At 36.4% G+C, this 21442-nt stretch overlaps 2 protein-coding genes and 1 long non-coding RNA gene across 5 annotated transcripts; 1 reads left to right on the top strand and 2 right to left on the bottom strand.

The window, feature by feature from the left end:
- Window positions 1-68: 68 nt before the first annotated feature.
- Window positions 69-2023, top strand: LOC135797839 (protein ABHD18). The gene is made up of 6 exons (XM_065310386.1): window positions 69-276; window positions 379-463; window positions 525-707; window positions 768-1016; window positions 1083-1753; window positions 1817-2023. The coding sequence occupies exons 1-6, from the start codon at window positions 176-178 to the stop codon at window positions 1890-1892; spliced, it is 1365 nt and encodes a 454-aa protein (XP_065166458.1). The 5' UTR covers window positions 69-175; the 3' UTR covers window positions 1893-2023.
- On the bottom strand, window positions 2022-4270 carry LOC135797840 (uncharacterized). Its single transcript, XM_065310387.1, has 5 exons — window positions 3749-4270; window positions 3206-3372; window positions 3037-3151; window positions 2714-2976; window positions 2022-2597 (listed from the first exon to the last, which is right to left on the bottom strand). The coding sequence occupies exons 1-5, from the start codon at window positions 4137-4139 to the stop codon at window positions 2373-2375; spliced, it is 1161 nt and encodes a 386-aa protein (XP_065166459.1). The 5' UTR covers window positions 4140-4270; the 3' UTR covers window positions 2022-2372.
- A 14485-nt stretch (window positions 4271-18755) lies between these two features.
- On the bottom strand, window positions 18756-21442 carry LOC135796853 (uncharacterized). Of its 3 annotated transcripts, XR_010549407.1 has the most exons (6): window positions 21276-21442; window positions 20737-20861; window positions 20561-20619; window positions 19780-19831; window positions 19616-19667; window positions 18756-19503 (listed from the first exon to the last, which is right to left on the bottom strand). It is a non-coding gene; the product is annotated as an uncharacterized lncRNA (long non-coding RNA). The 3 variants fall into 3 exon arrangements; XR_010549406.1 differs by having other exon boundaries at window positions 18756-19667; window positions 20561-20659; XR_010549405.1 differs by having other exon boundaries at window positions 18756-19667; window positions 21276-21441.

The following is a 21442-nucleotide window of genomic DNA, read 5'->3' as shown; positions in this document are numbered from 1 at the left end:
TGTTCAAATTTGTATGTATGTATCTAGCAGGAATTTAATGCAGGCAACCACATATGCATCAAAGCATCAGTTGACCTGCTCGTCTGATAGCCGTTTAGTGTTCGCTCACTCGGTCACCAATGTGCACGTACAAACATTTCGCGACTTTGTCGAAATTCATCACGCTCAGGTTCTCATGAAAAAGATGCCAGTTAGCCGCCTGGACGTGCTGTACCGTCGCATTCTGCTCTCGAAGTTCTTCACCAAAGGTTGGGGCGACCCTGAGCACGTCCTGCGGTAGGTAGAATTTTGTTTTGTTTGATTTTTAATTTGACCCTTTAAGGTTACACGAAATTATCGCGTAAACAATCGTCATCATCCATGTACGTGTTCTTTCAGCCTGCTGCAATTTCGCAAAATCATCTCAAAGCGTGAGCTCTGCTACAATCTCGTGGACGCGAATCATCCCGTTGAAATTTTGAAGGTATGCTACCTCAAAAACAGATGTTACTGTGGAAATTTCCAATGAGGGTGTCATATTTTAGGAAGAGAAGTATTCTGATTGTCACGTCAAAGATATAAAATTTTTCAGTCCGCTGGCGATACATTTGCCAGAAGTCGTCCATCCGGAAATACAAGATGCACATTGTCAAATTGTCATACCCAACAAATGGAAGCCTGGACCATACAGACCTATTTGCATCCATCTGGCAGGCACAGGTGATCATGTATGTAGTTTATTTCTCAAATACTTTAGAATTCTGAACACTATGTATGTGTATATGTAGTATTATTGGAAGAGGAGACATTTAATGGTGAAACCATTGCTCAAGGAAGGAATTGCTTCAATTATTTTGGAAAATCCATTTTATGGCTCAAGAAAACCCAAGGACCAACTAAGGTCATGTCTGATGAATGTCTCAGATATTTTTGTCATGGGTGGGTGTTTAATCCTGGAGTGTATTGCTCTTTTACACTGGTGTGAGCGTAACGGGTTTGGTCCGATGGGAATTACAGGTTTATCAATGGGAGGACATGTAAGAATTTTTCTTAATTTCAAAAACAACTTAAAATATTTACATTTATTGCATTTTTAACATTAGATGGCTTCACTTGCTGCAACAAACTGGCCAAAACCTCTCGTATTAGTACCATGTTTATCATGGTCAACCGCATCAGCAGTTTTCACTGAAGGCGTAATGAGTGAAGCAATCGATTGGGACTTCCTCCAATCGCAGTACTTTTCCGACAAACAATATCATCAGATCATTGCGAAACTCTGTAAGATCGTGGATGATCCCACCGAGTTTGGTCTTGCGAAACTCCCTGGTTTTCCTATCCCTGACAAAGAAAAATGCGAAAATCGAGCGCTCACTCCAATGGAAATTATTGAGCTGCTTGAGTTGAGTGCAAGCGAAAAATCTAGTCAAGATCTCCTCGTACCCGAAGCCACCTCCAAGCCTATATACCGTTTCATAAAATCCCTCATGCGATTGTCAACACCGAGGACAAATGCGAAAGACGTCACGCAGACGAAGATACGCGACAAGGACGCTATCTGGTTCATGCGCGGGTTAATGGACGAGTGCACACATTTGAAAAACTTTGCAACGCCGGTTGACACATCGTTGATTATTGCATTGTGTGCTAAGTCAGACGCATACATCCCTCGGGATGGTTGCACACGCTTGGAGGATATATGGCCTGGGGCGACTATCAGATATCTGGACACTGGTCACGTGGGGGCATATATAAAGTACCTGAATTTATTTAGGTACGTATCGTCATGATTTAAATAAAACATTAAAATGTTTATATTACGGTTTTGTATGTTTAGACAATCGATCTTGGAGGCTTTCGCAAAGGCGCAGAATGTTTGCCAGCCGCCGGCACATCCGCATACGACACAATGACGACACGCACCACATTAGGTATCAATTATTCCTATGCGGGTGGCCTTAACTGGATGTGATAATATTCTTAGGTGACGAAAAGCGCGCGTGCATCAAGTAGTAGAAAACATAAAATTTTATATTATACCGTTTTTCTGTTTGGTTTTTTAATTCGTTGTTAACATTTATTACTTTACATTAAGTCAACAAATTAAGTTGTTCACGTGTGGTGTGTTCAAAATGGTCGTGTGTACAGATTGTCATATTAACAGTTTGAAAGCATAGAGTTAATGCTGTACAAAACAATCATCATGTGAGTGTGGAAACCTAGTAAATATTATTAGACTTAAAATAGCCGCACTTAGCACAATCAGTGATATGTATATTAACAAATGTGCCAAGAAAACAGTTCCGCAATCGTCGGTTGGTGTTACAAGTCTACTCTTCGCCTTGTGGTAAACAAGATAAGCCATATCGTTGCTAAAGCTAAAAAAAATGAGACTAGACGATGACGCTACGTCGTGTTGTCTTGCCATCAGGCGCGTATTGTTCCAGGTCCTCTGGCTGTGCGTTCAGCGCCGAGTAGTCGACGGGAAAGAGCGCGGATGCCATTGGGAGTGGCGGCGCGCCGAATATGAACTGGCCCGGGCCGTTCGGATAGCGGCCCAGCAAATAATTCGAGAAGCAGAGGCGATAAGCTTTGAACGTGAGCGCATGGTCGCCATTCTGCAATAGATATACATGTAGATATATTTTATTACCTAAATAAGTCGTTAAACTCAAGGCTGGTTTTATAAATAATTTCATTGCATAATTTAACGACTCAACAACATAATACTTACGGATGTCATCGCCTGGTAGGAGACGTCGAGGATTTCGCCTACTTTGGTTGTGTCAAGACAAAGCACCGAAGAATAAAACGCGCTCAATTCGTCGCGTGTGATTATACCGCTGCCGCTGCGGTTTATTACTTGAAAGAGCACCTTGACGAAGTATTGCAGCCAGACTGGGAAGTCCGATAAATTCTTGCTGCCGGAGATCATCTGGGCCCATTTGAACAACCAGCCTTCAATGGTCAGGTATGGTTGTTTATTTACTTGAAATCCTGTAGAAATATAAACGAAAATGCGTTATGATGTTAACGATCAAAGTATAAATGTGTTACCAAGTTTTTCATCATCAAAGCCGGTTAGGAACGACGCGATAAACCCACGTTCGATTTCGCGCAGGATGTTGTACTCGGGGGAGTATGTGTCCCAATCAGCAAAGTGTCTTAAACGCTTTTTAAAAATATTAAAAATGTAATATTAGTGTAGTTATTAGTCGATATTTACCTCGACTAAAGTCTCAATGTCCTGTTCGCTGATGAGTTCGTCCTGATCGTGATCGAGTAAAGTTCGAAAGAAGTGTGAAAATTTATTCGTCTGAATCGGCGTAAGTTGATAGTGGCCTTCGTTCACGCCGGTCTCCATGTCGATGCTGAAGCGGTCGACCCAAGTGGCTGGAAAGCGCAAGCGGCCGCAATTAATAAAGTCGCGCTCCGCATCCCCCACGATGGGTCAATTAGAGTGCGAGTGCGTAATTCACGCGATCCGTGCGCACACAAGTTATCGCATCAAATACTAATGATACAAATAAATAAACATCGCGCGGCAATAAAATATTGGCATTAAATTTTCGCGAGGTCAAGATCGAGCGAACAAACAAAACAAAAAAACACACGTCGTAAATGTAAATTACCTTTTCAACTAAAACTAAGAGTCAAATACATTCGCACACCAAACCAATGCAATCAGAAACTTAAACAACTAATACTAGTAGTGCACTGTGTGCAGTCGGATGACTGTCTGTGATGTTTTTTGTTTTGATATCCTTACTCCAGACGTGCACACTCCAGCCGCTTTCGCGCTGAAGACTTTCTGTCTTTTGTCCCACACTGCCGCCAGCGGTGGGCGAACTGGCGGATGGATCAAATTCGGGTAGTGTCCTCCATCTTTTGAGTAAGTCTCGGGTCCTATCCCGGGTGCGATCGCATGCATGTCTCCAATTGGCAATGATCTTGTTTGGCACCTTGTGGTGCCCGTCTCCTGTACTGCCAGTGCTGCCAATTGAATCCGCGTCGCGTTCGAAACCAATTTTTTTCTCGTCTTTTATTTTCACGTTGAGTTTATTGGTGCCTACTTTGAGGCTGTTCCTTGATGTGTCCACATCCTTGTGGCTGCTTTCTCTACTACTAACTCTAGACATCTCTTCTAGTTCACCATCCATAGTTACAATAGTTAAGCAATCAAATCAACAAGTCAAGTAATTACAAGTCTAACTACCACAAATTGAACAAATGTGCATGCATATTAGTTGGGAGCAGAGTATCAATGCAAAACTCCATTATTGTTGGTTTAGTCTACCTCCATCCTGATGTACTTTCAATTGCATTATTGATTGCTTCTGATGTTTTTCTATTTGTTATAGGCACTTTGATGTTATTGCACTTTGTCCTGAAATTATATTTCGGTTTAAAAGATTGAAATATTGTTGAGTTATTTTAAAGATTAGATAACTTACAGTTTGCTTTCAGTTGCAGGTTATTTCCTAGTCAGTAATGAGCTTGCGGTACCGTTCGGGGGTTGATATCAATTGGTAAAGCGGAATTAAAACTTGATTGTAAAGGAAGGCAGATTGGTCGCAGGTAAACGTGAACACTTTATATTTTTGCAGATCAGATTATTGCTTGTGTATGTATTGCCGAATTTGTCCTCACTCAAAGTGCGCAAAGCCCGAAGCTTTTTCTATGGCGGTTGGCGGCCCTGGCGCCAAATGGGTCAACGCTTCATGCGAACGTGCGTTTCGGTAACTAACTTCGTCCAATGCTTCGTACCTTTCTCTCCCACGCTTTGCGGGGGAGCTTTTACCGAGCTTTTCATGTAAAGGTGACTTCACACAAATCACATTATGTGTGCCAGGTTTAACTCATTCTCGGTGTACATTGGTTGCACACTCTAGACAATTTGCCTTATTGATTTAGGTGCTGTGTTAGATTAAAAGGCTTTGAATACGAATATGATTGAAACTACGGTGGTATTGTGCCCTACTTTTATTTTACTAGAAGTTTAACATAATGCATTTAGTTTTTAGCTTACGCAGATTAAAGCTCAAAACGTGCTGTTTTGCTAAAATAAGCATTTTCAAGCATTTTAGATCGTTGAAATCGTTCAAATAGAAGCAATATTAATAAAAAACGAATAATAAAAAATTCGTCGTTTTTATGCTGTTTTACGCGTTAAAACGCAGATTAAAGCTCAAAACGTGCTGTATATAGTTGCATACGATCGTAGCGTGCTCTCGAGCCGAGAGTATCGGCGCACGTCGGATGCACGCGTGACTTTAGTTGAGTGCAGTTGATTTTAGTGTGTTGTTGTTGCCGTTTGTCGGTTTGTCGCATTGCAATTGTGAATCGCGTGTGCTGGTGATATACGAATATTGTGTTTTTCCAATGGTTATTCTGGCGCGGACTGTTCCCGAAGCGTTCCTTAGAAGATGTGTGGTAGGTGTTGCAATTGAAATCTAATGTAATTATTATCATTTATCGCTAAACATGATCTTTCACACAAGAGTTTTTTTATCGGCATTGCAAGTGAACTAACTATTGCTCTTATTTTTGTTTTAGCACTTGCCTTTGGTGTGCGGTGACCAATACGCTGGTAAGTTTATAATTTAGATTATTTTCATCGCTTGAATATTCGAATAGAATTCGCATAATAGACTTGTTCTCTTTTGCTATGTATATACCGATGTTTGTGTATAAACAAGTTTGTTATCGCGTTCGATCGAATTTCGGGTACGAATTTGATATTTATTCCAAAGATGTATCGAACGATGACGAAAATGTTATGGTAATGTAATATTTTTAATACCTTTACTTATTATTTAGGTTCTTGCTTAGACAACGCGATATAGGGAAATGCAGAATTAAATTCTTCACCAGGCTGTATTATTAATTTGGTTCGGGAGAAATGCCATCAACGCGAATAAACTCGAATATACATGGAATCGCCGGTTTTTGCATACTCTTGTTAATTTGTTGCGTTTGTCGATTTTGCGGGAGAACGGGGCCTTATACAAACTTGATTGCGGTGTCAAGAGATGCAGAATATTATTCTAATGTGCGGTGTAGTTAGGAAAAATGTCTACAACGCGGGTTATTGCGAAAAAAACCTTGCATTCCTCTCTGCGCTCTTGCGTTAATTTGTAGCGTTTTTTTGCTATTGCTGGGAAACGGGGCCTTACATTACATAAACTTGATCGCGGGTTGAAGGAGATATTCCTGAAACGTGAGTAATTGCAACAAAATATTGCTTTGTCTAGTTTTTGCGTCCTTGCGTAATTTTATTTCGTTTTTTTCATTATTGCGGGCGGACAGGGCCTTACACAAACTTGAGCGCGATTTTTACAGATGCAGATTTAACAACTAACAAATATAGCCTAATAGAGAAATTATTATTAATAATAATTATTAATTTGTTGATTTTGTTTTAAATTGATACTGCTGATTGGGGGCGTTTAGCGTGGCGTTTAGAGATGCGGAATTAAATTCTCAATAGATTCAATAAGGCATATTCCTCATCATCTCATCTTAATAACATTTAAATAGCACTTAAATTTTTAATGTAAAAAACGGATAATCTTTCATCATAAGAATTTAAAATTACACAAATTGAATTTTAATTTATCATTATTTAATACTTAATTAAAATTATGGGCCTAGTGCGTGTATCAATTATAGATAGCCTTAGCATGTACTAAAAATCATTAAAATAGACTTGTTTTGTTTATTTAGATATTTATCAGCAAACGTGAGCATTCGACACGACACAAGATTGCCGTGTGTTGTCGTTGCCATCCTTTCACGCCTCGCTCTGCTTTTTTAGTTTAGATTAGTTTAGTTCGCATGTATCGGGACTATTGTAATTTGTGCGCAAGGCTGCGGGCAGTCGTCACGGGCCATCCTTGCGCCGACTTTGCGCGTTCGGGCAGCAGATAGTCTTATCATGAACTGTCGCGAGCGTGATTGCTTCGCTGAGGTACATCATGCACTATTTTAATACTTTGTCGTATCGAGAATTAATTTTCAGTAGATTAATAAGTTTCAATCCGTTCCTCTCTGCCGTTTTTAGATATTAAAATAAGAGAAAATGAAAATGTCTATTTTTTAGCACTTTTAAACACGGTTTCGGGACGTGGTGGGTTTGCAAAGAATTGCTGAGTACACCACACAGTGAATGAGTGGCAATATTTTATTTATCAAAATTTTTTAAATATTTAAGGATAGTTGCGACAATAATTCCTAAGAATATTATATAAATTAAATATTTATTTAAATAAACATTCAATTTCATTTATTTGTCTGTTTTCAGGCGTTCAATCACACTGATACTACCCGATCGTCTTATGCGCACTGCGGGCTGCGGGGTGAGACGTCGGAAGTCGCGCAGGAAAGAAATAACAACTCACACTATCTCTGAACATTCCAAGTAATCTTCGAATGCAATCATGTCATGCAATATGCGATCTTAAAGTAATATAGAATACGTGCGTTGTTTGCATGTTTTTGTCTTCGGGTTTATCAACATCACCTCAACGTCAAACTTTCCGCAACGTACGCTCAGCAGCATCATTCAGTGCGCGACATTGTCAGCAGTTACAGCTCCGCTAATAAAATTGCCAATAATTTATTAAATCAGTAAACATTCCTCGAGGCACTCACAAGTAAGTTTCTTGCATTATTTTCATTTGCGCCTTTTTATTAAATCTGCATTGATTTATGCGGCGTTAGACGCGTTTTTGCAATATGGCCGCAATTCAAACGTCGTTTTCACGTTCGCAACCACCAAGTTGCATCATCCCTAGAATGTAGTTTAATAGTGCAGTCGAAATGAGGAATGCGGTGACCGCAGTTTCAGTTGTTTGTCTGCTTTTCACATGTTTCAAACGTTCACTTTGCGGCAGTAGAGTGCCAATTTTACAGCACTGCTAACACAAAGAGAGGCCATGTTGTTGTTTTGATTTTAACATTCCAACACAATTCGGCACTGCTGATAACGCACTCTTATTTTTATTTTCAAGCGTTGCATTTATCATTTAATTATTCTTTAGTATTTGTTACATTTTAATTCTGTTTTATTTTCTGTTTCTTGTGTGCGACTTCTTGAAACCGTTCCTGTTTCCCATCGCAGGCATGTATATTAAAAAATAACTGTTTTTTCTATTATTTCTCCTTGTGCTTAAAATTTCCTGCTGTTTCTAGATGACATTCCCAGGTCCGCCACAAGATGTCCAGGAGTAGTCATGCTTTCCCAGGAATGGGAACAGGTTTGAACATTGCTACAAAGTTTTTACATTGTCTCTAATAATTTTGAATTTTTCTGTTACTAATTGTTCTTTCTGCTTGTTTTTCAGGTACATATTCGATTTATTTGGGCATTTTTGAAATTCGGGCGCGTTCGTTATCGGTATATGTACTTTTTTGTTTACTAATATTCCACTCCTACCTCATAATATCATTATTATTTTATAATTTTTCATAATTTAGATTCATTTATTATTTATTTATTTTATTCTTAAAAAAAATTAGTTCCGAATATCTACCAAATCATCCTTACCCAGTATTTTTATTCTTTGTTTCGATTCACAGGTATAAGTGATAAACGATATTCGCGAGAGACCTGGAGAGGTGTAACGAAATACTTATCGAGTGCGGGTTGCGACGCGTTTTAATTTAACAATTTAATTGAATCGCGATCAATTAGCTACCGAAGGAGGGTCGTGCCTTGTCCCCTTTCACCTGTTAGGGAAAGTACGCAGTGTTTACAAAAAATGTATCCGAATATGCGACAAATCGAGTGCGGGACGCGATTAAAAATTGGAAAGTATTGCGTAATTCCATGAAGGTTTGTACGGGACCTCAACGGACTTCAAGCATCCTACCAGCGGTTTGGACTCAAGATTGTATTAAAATATCAACGCCTTAAGTAGTGAGTACACCTGACACCAAACTGGCTGTCTTGTATCTTTATGCGCCATAAATGCACGTGCATACTATCGTCGGTATAGCTTCGTCTGTTACCCCAATAAATTATATTATTTTAAATTTCTATCTAACAGAGAATTTTCCAATCTTTCATAATCAGCCGTTCGTTGGTCGCTATCTCTTTTCCTTTAGAAGATATTCACTATCGACTATAGTCGAAAAAGCATTTTTTTCTTAAGAATAAAATTTCATCTCTCAGATTTCGGTTTTAACTATCCTATCTGATTAAGATTGGTCCGTAGATTAAGACGCTGCGATCAGATCTTATTTATTTCTTTTAGTTTACGAGATATTCGCGATTGAATAAAATGGGCAAAAATTGCAAAATGTCACTTTTTAGCACTTTTAGTCGCGTTTTTCGACCTTTTACTGTAGGAAATATAATTATTTTATATTTTTATCTGATAGAGAATTTTCCAATCTTTCATAATCAACAATTCGTTGGTAGCTATCTCTTTTAGTTTAAGAGATATGAATTTTGAAAATCGTCGAAAAAAGTATCAAGCACCCCCTTGGCAATTTTTTCTTAAGACTTAAAATTTCATCTCTCAGATTTCCCTTTTAACTATCCTATCTGATAGAGATTGGTCCGTAGATTAAGACGCTGCGATCAGATCTTATTTATCTCTTTTAGTTTACGAGATATTCGCGATTGAATAAAATGGGCAAAAATTGCAAAATGTCACTTTTTAGCACTTTTAGTCGCGTTTTTCGACCTTTTACTGTAGGAAATATAATTATTTTATATTTTTATCTGATAGAGAATTTTCCAATCTTTCATAATCAACAATTCGTTGGTAGCTATCTCTTTTAGTTTAAGAGATATGAATTTTTGAAAATCGTCGAAAAAAAGTATCAAGCACCCCCCCTTGGCAATTTTTTCTTAAGACTTAAAATTTCATCTCTCAGATTTCCCTTTTAACTATCCTATCTGATAGAGATTGGTCCGTAGATTAAGACGCTGCGATCAGATCTTATTTATCTCTTTTAGTTTACGAGATATTCGCGATTGAATAAAATGGGCAAAAATTGCAAAATGTCACTTTTTAGCACTTTTAGTCGCGTTTTTCGACCTTTTACTGTAGGAAATATAATTATTTTATATTTTTATCTGATAGAGAATTTTCCAATCTTTCATAATCAACAATTCGTTGGTAGCTATCTCTTTTAGTTTAAGAGATATGAATTTTTGAAAATCGTCGAAAAAAAGTATCAAGCACCCCCCCTTGGCAATTTTTTCTTAAGACTTAAAATTTCATCTCTCAGATTTCCCTTTTAACTATCCTATCTGATAGAGATTGGTCCGTAGATTAAGACGCTGCGATCAGATCTTATTTATCTCTTTTAGTTTACGAGATATTCGCGATTGAATAAAATGGGCAAAAATTGCAAAATGTCACTTTTTAGCACTTTTAGTCGCGTTTTTCGACCTTTTACTGTAGGAAATATAATTATTTTATATTTTTATCTGATAGAGAATTTTCCAATCTTTCATAATCAACAATTCGTTGGTAGCTATCTCTTTTAGTTTAAGAGATATGAATTTTTGAAAATCGTCGAAAAAAAGTATCAAGCACCCCCCCTTGGCAATTTTTTCTTAAGACTTAAAATTTCATCTCTCAGATTTCCCTTTTAACTATCCTATCTGATAGAGATTGGTCCGTAGATTAAGACGCTGCGATCAGATCTTATTTATCTCTTTTAGTTTACGAGATATTCGCGATTGAATAAAATGGGCAAAAATTGCAAAATGTCACTTTTTAGCACTTTTAGTCGCGTTTTTCGACCTTTTACTGTAGGAAATATAATTATTTTATATTTTTATCTGATAGAGAATTTTCCAATCTTTCATAATCAACAATTCGTTGGTAGCTATCTCTTTTAGTTTAAGAGATATGAATTTTGAAAATCGTCGAAAAAAAGTATCAAGCACCCCCTTGGCAATTTTTTCTTAAGACTTAAAATTTCATCTCTCAGATTTCCCTTTTAACTATCCTATCTGATAGAGATTGGTCCGTAGATTAAGACGCTGCGATCAGATCTTATTTATCTCTTTTAGTTTACGAGATATTCGCGATTGAATAAAATGGGCAAAAATTGCAAAATGTCACTTTTTAGCACTTTTAGTCGCGTTTTTCGACCTTTTACTGTAGGAAATATAATTATTTTATATTTTTATCTGATAGAGAATTTTCCAATCTTTCATAATCAACAATTCGTTGGTAGCTATCTCTTTTAGTTTAAGAGATATGAATTTTTGAAAATCGTCGAAAAAAAGTATCAAGCACCCCCCCTTGGCAATTTTTTCTTAAGACTTAAAATTTCATCTCTCAGATTTCCCTTTTAACTATCCTATCTGATAGAGATTGGTCCGTAGATTAAGACGCTGCGATCAGATCTTATTTATCTCTTTTAGTTTACGAGATATTCGCGATTGAATAAAATGGGCAAAAATTGAAAATGTCACTTTTAGCACTTTTAGTCGCGTTTTTCGACCTTTTACTGTAGGAAATATAATTATTTTATATTTTTATCTGATAGAGAATTTTCCAATCTTTCATAATCAACAATTCGTTGGTAGCTATCTCTTTTAGTTTAAGAGATATGAATTTTTGAAAATCGTCGAAAAAAAGTATCAAGCACCCCTTGGCAATTTTTTCTTAAGACTTAAAATTTCATCTCTCAGATTTCCCTTTTAACTATCCTATCTGATAGAGATTGGTCCGTAGATTAAGACGCTGCGATCAGATCTTATTTATCTCTTTTAGTTTACGAGATATTCGCGATTGAATAAAATGGGCAAAAATTGCAAAATGTCACTTTTTAGCACTTTTAGTCGCGTTTTTCGACCTTTTACTGTAGGAAATATAATTATTTTATATTTTTATCTGATAGAGAATTTTCCAATCTTTCATAATCAACAATTCGTTGGTAGCTATCTCTTTTAGTTTAAGAGATATGAATTTTGAAAATCGTCGAAAAAAGTATCAAGCACCCCCTTGGCAATTTTTTCTTAAGACTTAAAATTTCATCTCTCAGATTTCCCTTTTAACTATCCTATCTGATAGAGATTGGTCCGTAGATTAAGACGCTGCGATCAGATCTTATTTATCTCTTTTAGTTTACGAGATATTCGCGATTGAATAAAATGGGCAAAAATTGCAAAATGTCACTTTTTAGCACTTTTAGTCGCGTTTTTCGACCTTTTACTGTAGGAAATATAATTATTTTATATTTTTATCTGATAGAGAATTTTCCAATCTTTCATAATCAACAATTCGTTGGTAGCTATCTCTTTTAGTTTAAGAGATATGAATTTTGAAAATCGTCGAAAAAAGTATCAAGCACCCCTTGGCAATTTTTTCTTAAGACTTAAAATTTCATCTCTCAGATTTCCCTTTTAACTATCCTATCTGATAGAGATTGGTCCGTAGATTAAGACGCTGCGATCAGATCTTATTTATCTCTTTTAGTTTACGAGATATTCGCGATTGAATAAAATGGGCAAAAATTGCAAAATGTCACTTTTTAGCACTTTTAGTCGCGTTTTTCGACCTTTTACTGTAGGAAATATAATTATTTTATATTTTTATCTGATAGAGAATTTTCCAATCTTTCATAATCAACAATTCGTTGGTAGCTATCTCTTTTAGTTTAAGAGATATGAATTTTTGAAAATCGTCGAAAAAAAGTATCAAGCACCCCCCCTTGGCAATTTTTTCTTAAGACTTAAAATTTCATCTCTCAGATTTCCCTTTTAACTATCCTATCTGATAGAGATTGGTCCGTAGATTAAGACGCTGCGATCAGATCTTATTTATCTCTTTTAGTTTACGAGATATTCGCGATTGAATAAAATGGGCAAAAATTGCAAAATGTCACTTTTTAGCACTTTTAGTCGCGTTTTTCGACCTTTTACTGTAGGAAATATAATTATTTTATATTTTTATCTGATAGAGAATTTTCCAATCTTTCATAATCAACAATTCGTTGGTAGCTATCTCTTTTAGTTTAAGAGATATTAAATTTTGAAAATCGTCGAAAAAAGTATCAAGCACCCCCTTGGCAATTTTTTCTTAAGACTTAAAATTTCATCTCTCAGATTTCCCTTTTAACTATCCTATCTGATAGAGATTGGTCCGTAGATTAAGACGCTGCGATCAGATCTTATTTATCTCTTTTAGTTTACGAGATATTCGCGATTGAATAAAATGGGCAAAAATTGAAAAATGTCACTTTTTAGCACTTTTAGTCGCGTTTTTCGACCTTTTACTGTAGGAAATATAATTATTTTATATTTTTATCTGATAGAGAATTTTCCAATCTTTCATAATCAGCAATTTGTTGGTTGCTATCTCTTTTAGTTTAAGAGATATGAATTTTGAAAATCGTCGAAAAAAGTATCAAGCACCCCCTTGGCAATTTTTTCTTAAGAATTAAAATTTCATCTCTCAGATTTCCCTTTAACTAGCCTATCTGATAGAGATTGGTCCGTAGATTAAGACGCTGCTGTGAAAACATTCGTCACTCGGCGTTGAGTTTGGTGTCGGTTACTAAATTAATCGAATATATCCCCCATATTGATTCTCATCATTAAGATAGATCCATCAGGCTCGTGTTAGTATTATTTAACTAAACTTTGTGCTGTTTATTTGTTCATAATTCAATTAAATTTTTTGGTCCAATTTACATTTGCTGTTTATAAACAACGAACTACCTACCTGCAGGGCCGATGAGACTGGGATAAATTCCCCGGGGCCCGGCTGATCGCTCTTAAATCGCAATCACAATAAAATAGCAAAAAATTGACGATTGCCAGAGCCCGCGGCTTTTCCCCGGGGCCTGCGCTGGTTCTCGACTGCCATGTCTGTATCTCCCTGTATTGAAATTTATTGCAAGAAAATTTCGTAACGCGAGTTATATTGAAAGTTGTGTGTGTGCGCCGTAGTACTCGTTGCTCTCGGAATTGTAGTTTTTTTAGAGTAACACGCGAACGCGGTGCTACAGTTAGTTCGGAATAATCTTCCCAGATGCAGAATTAAATTCTGAATCTCCTTGTATCAAGATTTATTGCGAGAAAATTCCGTAACGCGAGTTATATTAAAAGTTGTGTGTGTGCGCCGTAGTACTCGTTGCGCTAAGAATTGTAGTTTTTATTAGTGTAACACGCGAACGCGGTGCCAGAGTTAGTTCGGATTAATATTCCCAGATGCGGAATTGAATTCTGTATCACCCTGTATCGAAAATTATTGCGAAGAAATTCCGTAACGCGAGTGTTATTGAAAGTTGTGTATGTGCGCCGTAGTAGTCGTTGCTCTAGGAATTGCAGTTTTTTCAGTATAACACGCGAACGCGGTGTCAGAGTTAGTACGGAATAATTTTCACAGATGCATAATTTAATTCTGCATTCCCCTGTATCAAAAATTATTGCGAAGAAATTCCGTAACGCGAGTTATATTGAAAGTTGTGTGTGTGCGCCGTAGTAATCGTTGCGCTAGGAATTGTAATTTTTTTAGTGTAACACTCGAACGCGGTGCCAGAGTTAGTTCTGAATAATTTTCCCAGATGCGGAATTGAATTCTGTATCACCCTGTATTAAAATTTAATGCAAAGAAATTCCGTAACGCGAGTTATATTGAATGTTGTGTGTGTGCGCCGTAGTAGTCATTGCGCTAGGAATTGTAGTTTTTTTAGTGTAACTCGCAAACGCGGTGTTAGAGTTAGTTCGGAATACTTTTCCCAGATGCGGAATTGAATTCTGTATCTCTCTGTATCGAAAATTATTGCGAAGAAATTCCGTAACGCGAGTTATATTGAAAGTTGTGTGTGTGTTTTTTTAGTGTAACTCGCGAACGCGGCGTCAGAGTTAGTTCGGCATAATTATCCCAAATGCGGAATTGTGACTCGTGTTTAGCGCACCTTACGAAGGTAGCGGTAGAAGTGACTCGTGTTCAGGGCACCGTACGAAGTTAGCGGTAGAAGTGACTCGTGTTCAGGGCTCCCTACGAAGGTATACTTATTTTGCCTATTTTAATATTTTATTTTATAAGGAATACTTAAATTAGTCGCGGTGTTGTAAACATCAATTATTGAATTAACTAAGGTATACAGTAAAGTTATACGAAGACAATTAAAAAACAATAAATTATTTATTTGTATTGGTAAATTACAAATTCCTGTTTTTCTTCATCTTTATTGCATCTCATAACCAATATATTCTATTCTTATGCCGAGAAATATTGAAAGTAAAAGTAGATTTCGTGTATGTGTGTTATTTCAATATTGTGAATTTTTACTTTCGTCTTCTCAACTACGTGTTTACCACTACGTTTGTGTATAAACAACTTTTTTGTTCAACTGACGCTACGTACGCTATCGCTTATCGCTACGTACCTGTCTTGTACCTGGTTTCGCACACCGCACACGGCAGTAGTTTCACCGCGTGGTCCGCGAACGCGTGTCTCTAATCGCCACGCGTTTTCAGACTTCAATTATTCAATTAATCGTAGTGCATTCTTTTCGTTATCAGCAAATTATTCGTAACGAGCATGTGTGCCTGTTTTGTTTGATGAGTTGTGGCGGTTAGAGTGTTCTTAAGTGAGAAATAAGTGTCCGATAATCTCTGCGCGAGTTTTCAGTTGATAAGATATATGCCTGGATCTAAAATTTCTTTATCAATGCACTGGTAGGTGTTTAATCACTTTTTTTGCCGAAAGTTAAGACGGTTTAACTTAAATTGATTATTCCATTTGAGGGATAGGGGAGAGTAGCCATATTTGGACCATTTTTATATTTTTTGATTTATAGAGCCACATATAAACTGTCAATAAAAATTAAGTAGCGGAAAAGTAACTCACAAGGCTTACCAACAAAATGATATTTTTGGTTTAAGTAAAAATTATATTTATACCCCTCAAATTTCAATTTAAAAAAATTGTGTTTTTGGTCCAAATTAAGAAACCGGTTTCCTAAATTGGACCGCGCGGTTTCCTAAATTGGACCATGCTTTTTTAACGGCAATTGACACAATAGTAAATTTTAATTTTAGCACTAACACAAGCACATTTTGTCTAAACCAAAGTGCGGCATTTCATACAGTGGATCATTTCGAAGATTTGTGCTCGTCCACAAGCTTTTCTAGGAGGTCGAAAAAATGATATACGTTTTCCCTGTTAAAACCCCGGTGCCTGTCTTCGGTCCAACTTGGGCAACTTGAAGAATTTATATTTAATGATCAACGACAATCTTAATATAACATAACCTCTCAAAATTAATACTATAAATTATAGATAAATAAAGAAGCTTTCTGATGATAATATAATAATCAGTAAAACTAACGTTTTAACGGCTTGACAGCTCTTGCACTTACGTCGTTATAATAGATTTGATAATCAATGATACACGAAGTTGTTACCACGAAGAAAGCACGCGGCAAGTTTTAACCCAAATAGTTGCATTAATTGTTTATAAATACGAGTAAAACGAGGGGCCAGTCTATTTTTGCACAAACTTCAACAGTCCGCGGATATCGTGGTGGTCCAACTTAGGCGCTGGTCCAAATTAGGCTACCTTCCCCTATTAATTTTGCAGATTACAAACACATGGTAGCATTTTTATCAGAATTCTTAGTCGTGTTTCCGAAAATAACATGAATAATTTAATTATTACAAACACTGTGTTAAAAAATATCTGAGGATTATTAAAATGACAATATTCATGTGGTCGACCACGCTCACTTTGCCGTCGACCGTCGGCTCGGTTCCGCTGAACGTTTTTAATCGAATTTCCCTCCTTATCATCATTAAATTAAAAAGTTTCTTGTTGATCTAATAAAATCTTATACGATGAATAGTTTTTCGTTATTTTTATCGTATTTACCTACTGTATTACCACGCGTCGTTGCTTGCCGTCTGCTGATTTGGATGTTTTCCGCCTGATGTTCTATCAATTTATGATGATGCTTCACCCGTCGGTTACCTTATGCAGTTGATGCTATCAACTGATAAATATATACACAATATATTAAATGTAAGTTTTTTATTCTTGTTGCAACTTTTTTCCGTAACTTTTCCGATCATTTTCGGGTAAAATCTTTGAATTTATGTTAAAATATAGTTGTTTCGGTATAAATTTCTCTTGGCACAATGTGAATGTTGATCATATTTGTAGTTTTTAAAACTTTCCTTTTGTAACACCCTGCATATTTGTTTTCCTAACAGTACTTTAGTAAATCGTCTTTATTTGTGAGTTTTGAGTGTTCTTTGTTTTAAACTTGGAATTTTCCTTTTGGAACACCCTGTATATTTTCTTTTCTTTGTGTCCGTGAAAACTTTCCTTCAGTTGTGGTTTTAGAGATTTTTTTGCATTTTAAGTTTTTTGTAACACCCTGTTTATTAGTTTCCCGGAGCATCGGGTGAAAACAAGCAATAGTTGTAGTGTTTAGATGTTTTCCTCTTTGATGGTTGAATTTTCTATTTGTGACACCTTGTATAATCGTTTTCCTTCACATCCCTGAAAATTTTGCTTTGACTGTTATTAGAATTTAACTTCTTGCACTTTGAATTTTCTTTTTGTAACGCCCTGTATATTTGTTTCCCAGGGTAACCGTGGAAAACTTGCGATATTTGAATGTTTAGATGTTTTCCTGTCTGTACTTAATTTTTTGTAACCCCCCGGTATATTTGTTTCCATTTTCAATCACGAAGAAAATTGACTTTGCTAATTGCTTTATCCCGCTTGAACTTCACTTAGTGATACGCGATTGTTTGCGCGGCTAAGCAGGTCGTAATTCCAATGTCAATATGGCGGCATGAATTCTGTTGACTTGTATTATTTTACATTGTATTTATTAATAAAGAAATGTTAAGAAATATTATGTCTTATGCTTTCAATGTACCCGTTCTATCATTTCAGGTACAGGTCTCTAAGAGAGTTCCCTCTCTCAGGGGATGATCCCCACTATAAAAATTGTTAAGGTATCCTGTATGATTTGTGTACTCCATCTTTCATTTCAGCTACAGGTGAGAACTTGTAAGAATATTTTTAAGAGTCCCCTCTCTTGAGGCGACTTAAAAATTATAAATATTTTTACAAGTCCTTAAAAGGATGTCCTTATAAGGAGTTCCCTCTCTCTGGGGATGATCCCCCACCATAAAAATTGTTGATATGCCTGATAATTCCGGGGATGAAGCGCAGAGTCATCGTAGCTGTAGGATGGGCCGGGAGCAATGGACGCATCGAAGTAGTGGGCGATCGACCAGAGCGCCGGAGGCGCTCTGGGAGATCGACCGTAGACTGTCTTATAACGACACGTGCCAAAAAATTTAAAAATTCCGTCACCCCTATTCTCATTTCTTCCTGTACTCTCTCTCTTCTCTTCTTACTTCTCCGATTCTCTCCTGCTACTTCTCTTCTCGGTTATTCCTTTTTCTTACTTCTCTTATTGCCTTCACTTATATTTCAATTTCTCTTATATTTCATTTGAGTTTACATATACAACCCAAATTACACCTGTTATTTTTATATTTGAGAAAAATGCCTTCTGTACCTGAGATTCGATCCGTGCCTACTAGCATGCCAGCAGGTGCACGTCTCCACTCGACCACCGAGTGTTTTTATCATTGGTATTTGATTCTTCTATATATGTTTTTGTTTTTATCATGTTTTTAAAAACAACAACACAATTCAAGCAACAGCAACGCATTGTACCCGCTTCATGCACATAAGATTTAAATACTATATGATTTAAGACACCGATACTGAAAACAACAAAAGGGATCTAACAAAGAAATAAGAATTAGTTTATAACATTACAATGTGTTTTATTGACAACATTTAAAATACATATATCTTTCAAATAAAAAAACATTGACGAATCTCAAATCTTGTAGCAGTAAAGACTTACCGTAAAATGTGCGCATCTCCAATTCTTCTTTCATGGATATCGCAGATTCCATGACTCCCATACTCAAAAACTGAGCACCAACATTGTCTATCAGCAGGAATTAATAATAAACCCAAGTTTTGCCAATATTCGAGAAGATAAACGACTGCCGATGAACACGCACGCGGCGCACATAAAGACCAACACGGTTGCAGATAATTCCACAACCGAATAATATCTAGCGACGGTCGGCCGAACGAACATCCCTAGCGCACAGGTGAACCGATGATTAATTGGGGTTGCACCACATTAGCCTGTTACGAAAGGCCGATGAAGGCAATTACAGAATTAAAGTAAGAAACGCGAAAAGTCGCTACGAAGATCGACTGATGAACAAAACACGTGCTAACCGTAGCACAGCGCGCGATCGACTAAAGTGTAAAGAGAATTAATATCAGGCGTAAACAAAGCAGATACGAGTAGCCCCTACCAGTACTTTCTAAATAAGCAAGAAAACTGACGCGCTGCGCCGACACAAGCAACATATCAGACACAAAACAAAATTAAAAACATCAGAGTAGTATTTATTACTTTTGATTCATTCAATTTGATTTGAGTAACGCTCTGCTTGTTTTCCAAAAATCCTAAATAATTAAGTGAAATCCCTAAAACAATCAAAAATGAATCCGTCGAACATAAAAATGCAATTTTGGTGGTTAATTTGTAAGATAATCCCAAAAGTTATTTAGGAAACTGATAAAGAAATTTAATACTTACAATCTGATGCAAGAATGGTCCATCTACGATGTCAGAGTCAGGTGCAAAATCCCTAAAACAATCAAAAATTAGTCCTTCGAGCAAAAAAATTCAATTTTGCGAGTCAATTTGTGAGATAATCACAAAAGTTATTTAGGAAAATGATAAAGAAATTGAATACTTACAATTTGTTGCAAGAGTGGTCCATCTACGATGTCAGACTCAGGTGCAAAATCCCTAAAACAAGCAAAAATGTGTCCTTCGAACATAAAAATGCAATTTTGGGGGCCAATTTGTGAAATAATCACAAAAGTTATTTAGGAAAATAACTATAAAATAATCCCTAAATTATATTTTATAGCACAAATTATATTTTATATTTAATGGATACGAGTCACTTCTACCTCTACCCTGAACACAAGTCACTTCTACCGCTACCTTCGTAGGGTGCCCTGAACACGAGTCACTTCTACCGCTACCTTCGTTGGGTGCCCTGAACCGAAAACCGAACCTGAACCTGAACCGAAAAGTATGCGATACAATTACACATTAAGTACAAGACAAGCGCTGAATTTTAAACCAATTGAATTGAAATTAATCATCTGGCTAATTTTACGATAAAAGCAATAATACAGTTTTGCTAAAGTTAATTTGCTATGATAAAAACAAATATTGTAAAAATTATCTTGTACATATGCGATACAATTATTCATGAAGTACATGACCAACGCTGAATTTTAAACCAATTGAATTAAAACTAATCATCAGGCCAATTTTGCGATAAAAGCAATAATACGTTTTCGCCAAAGTTATGTTGCTTTGATATAAACAAAAAATATTGTTAAAAGCGCAGGTAGGCATTATTAAGTTCATCTTCAGTTTTCTGGAACCTCATACTTGAAAAATAAATAGATTTTGGAGCTGCTTCCACATCCTTGCGAGGATATGTCAACACGTTCTTCTTACCCTTTTTAGGTGTTCTTGAGAAACATCATGGCAAGTCCGGTGCAATACAAGTCCCAAATCTAAAAAAGAAAACACATAATTTGCAAATTTCCAGTATTTCTGTTTAAAAAAGGAAAGAATAAGTTTTTTCAAACTAAAAATTATTATTATTATTATTAGAAAGTAAAATGTTATACCATTATCACTTTGAAACAATTCCGGCAATTCTTATGTTTGTAATATCTGAATGTACCATTTTCTATCGGATCCCCCAAAGGTAACAGAAGTGGAAATGACGGACAACACTCACAGCCAAGATTACCTAATTTGAAAAAACACATGAATATTAAAACACGAATAAACAAACTGGGTTTAGTGCAATAAAGAACACGAGCGTGAAATAATTTGTACGCGAGAAACGCGTGGCGACTATTTACGCGCAGAATAGGTATACCTGCTAACTCAGCCAAAGACCTGGTTTAAGATAGCTGTGATAAGAGCTAAAATACAATGTACACCTCATGTTTTTAATGGCACAGAAATTCAACTAAATTCAACTCAAATTAAATATCAACTGAATATTAAATACGACTACAAGGACTACAATTTTCATGAAAAGCAGGACGAAGAAACACCACGCACGTTGCCAGCAGGAGCAATAGGCGGCCGCTTTACCGAAATCAAATCTTAAATACGGCACGTGTCGATATTATTAATTATCTAATTTCATACTTACATATGAATCACAGCACTGAACTGAAATGTTCATTTTATCACTATATTTTCGACGTATTCACTTATATTAATATTTAGTTGTTTAACAACACTGAGCACATGCGTCCCCTGCGACAGAGTCACTGCAACTAAATAAATGTAGAAATGTTCTTCAAGCTAGGCAAAACA

This window comes from Atheta coriaria, unplaced genomic scaffold (genome assembly GCF_025399875.1).
Source record: "Atheta coriaria isolate IRGN ID8LTWV9N9 unplaced genomic scaffold, Caltech_Dcor_3.1 hic_scaffold_8_pilon, whole genome shotgun sequence".
Classification (NCBI taxonomy): Eukaryota; Metazoa; Arthropoda; class Insecta; order Coleoptera; family Staphylinidae; genus Dalotia; species Dalotia coriaria.
Note: the sequence above shows the minus strand (reverse complement) of the source record. Positions and strands in the feature narration are given on the sequence as shown.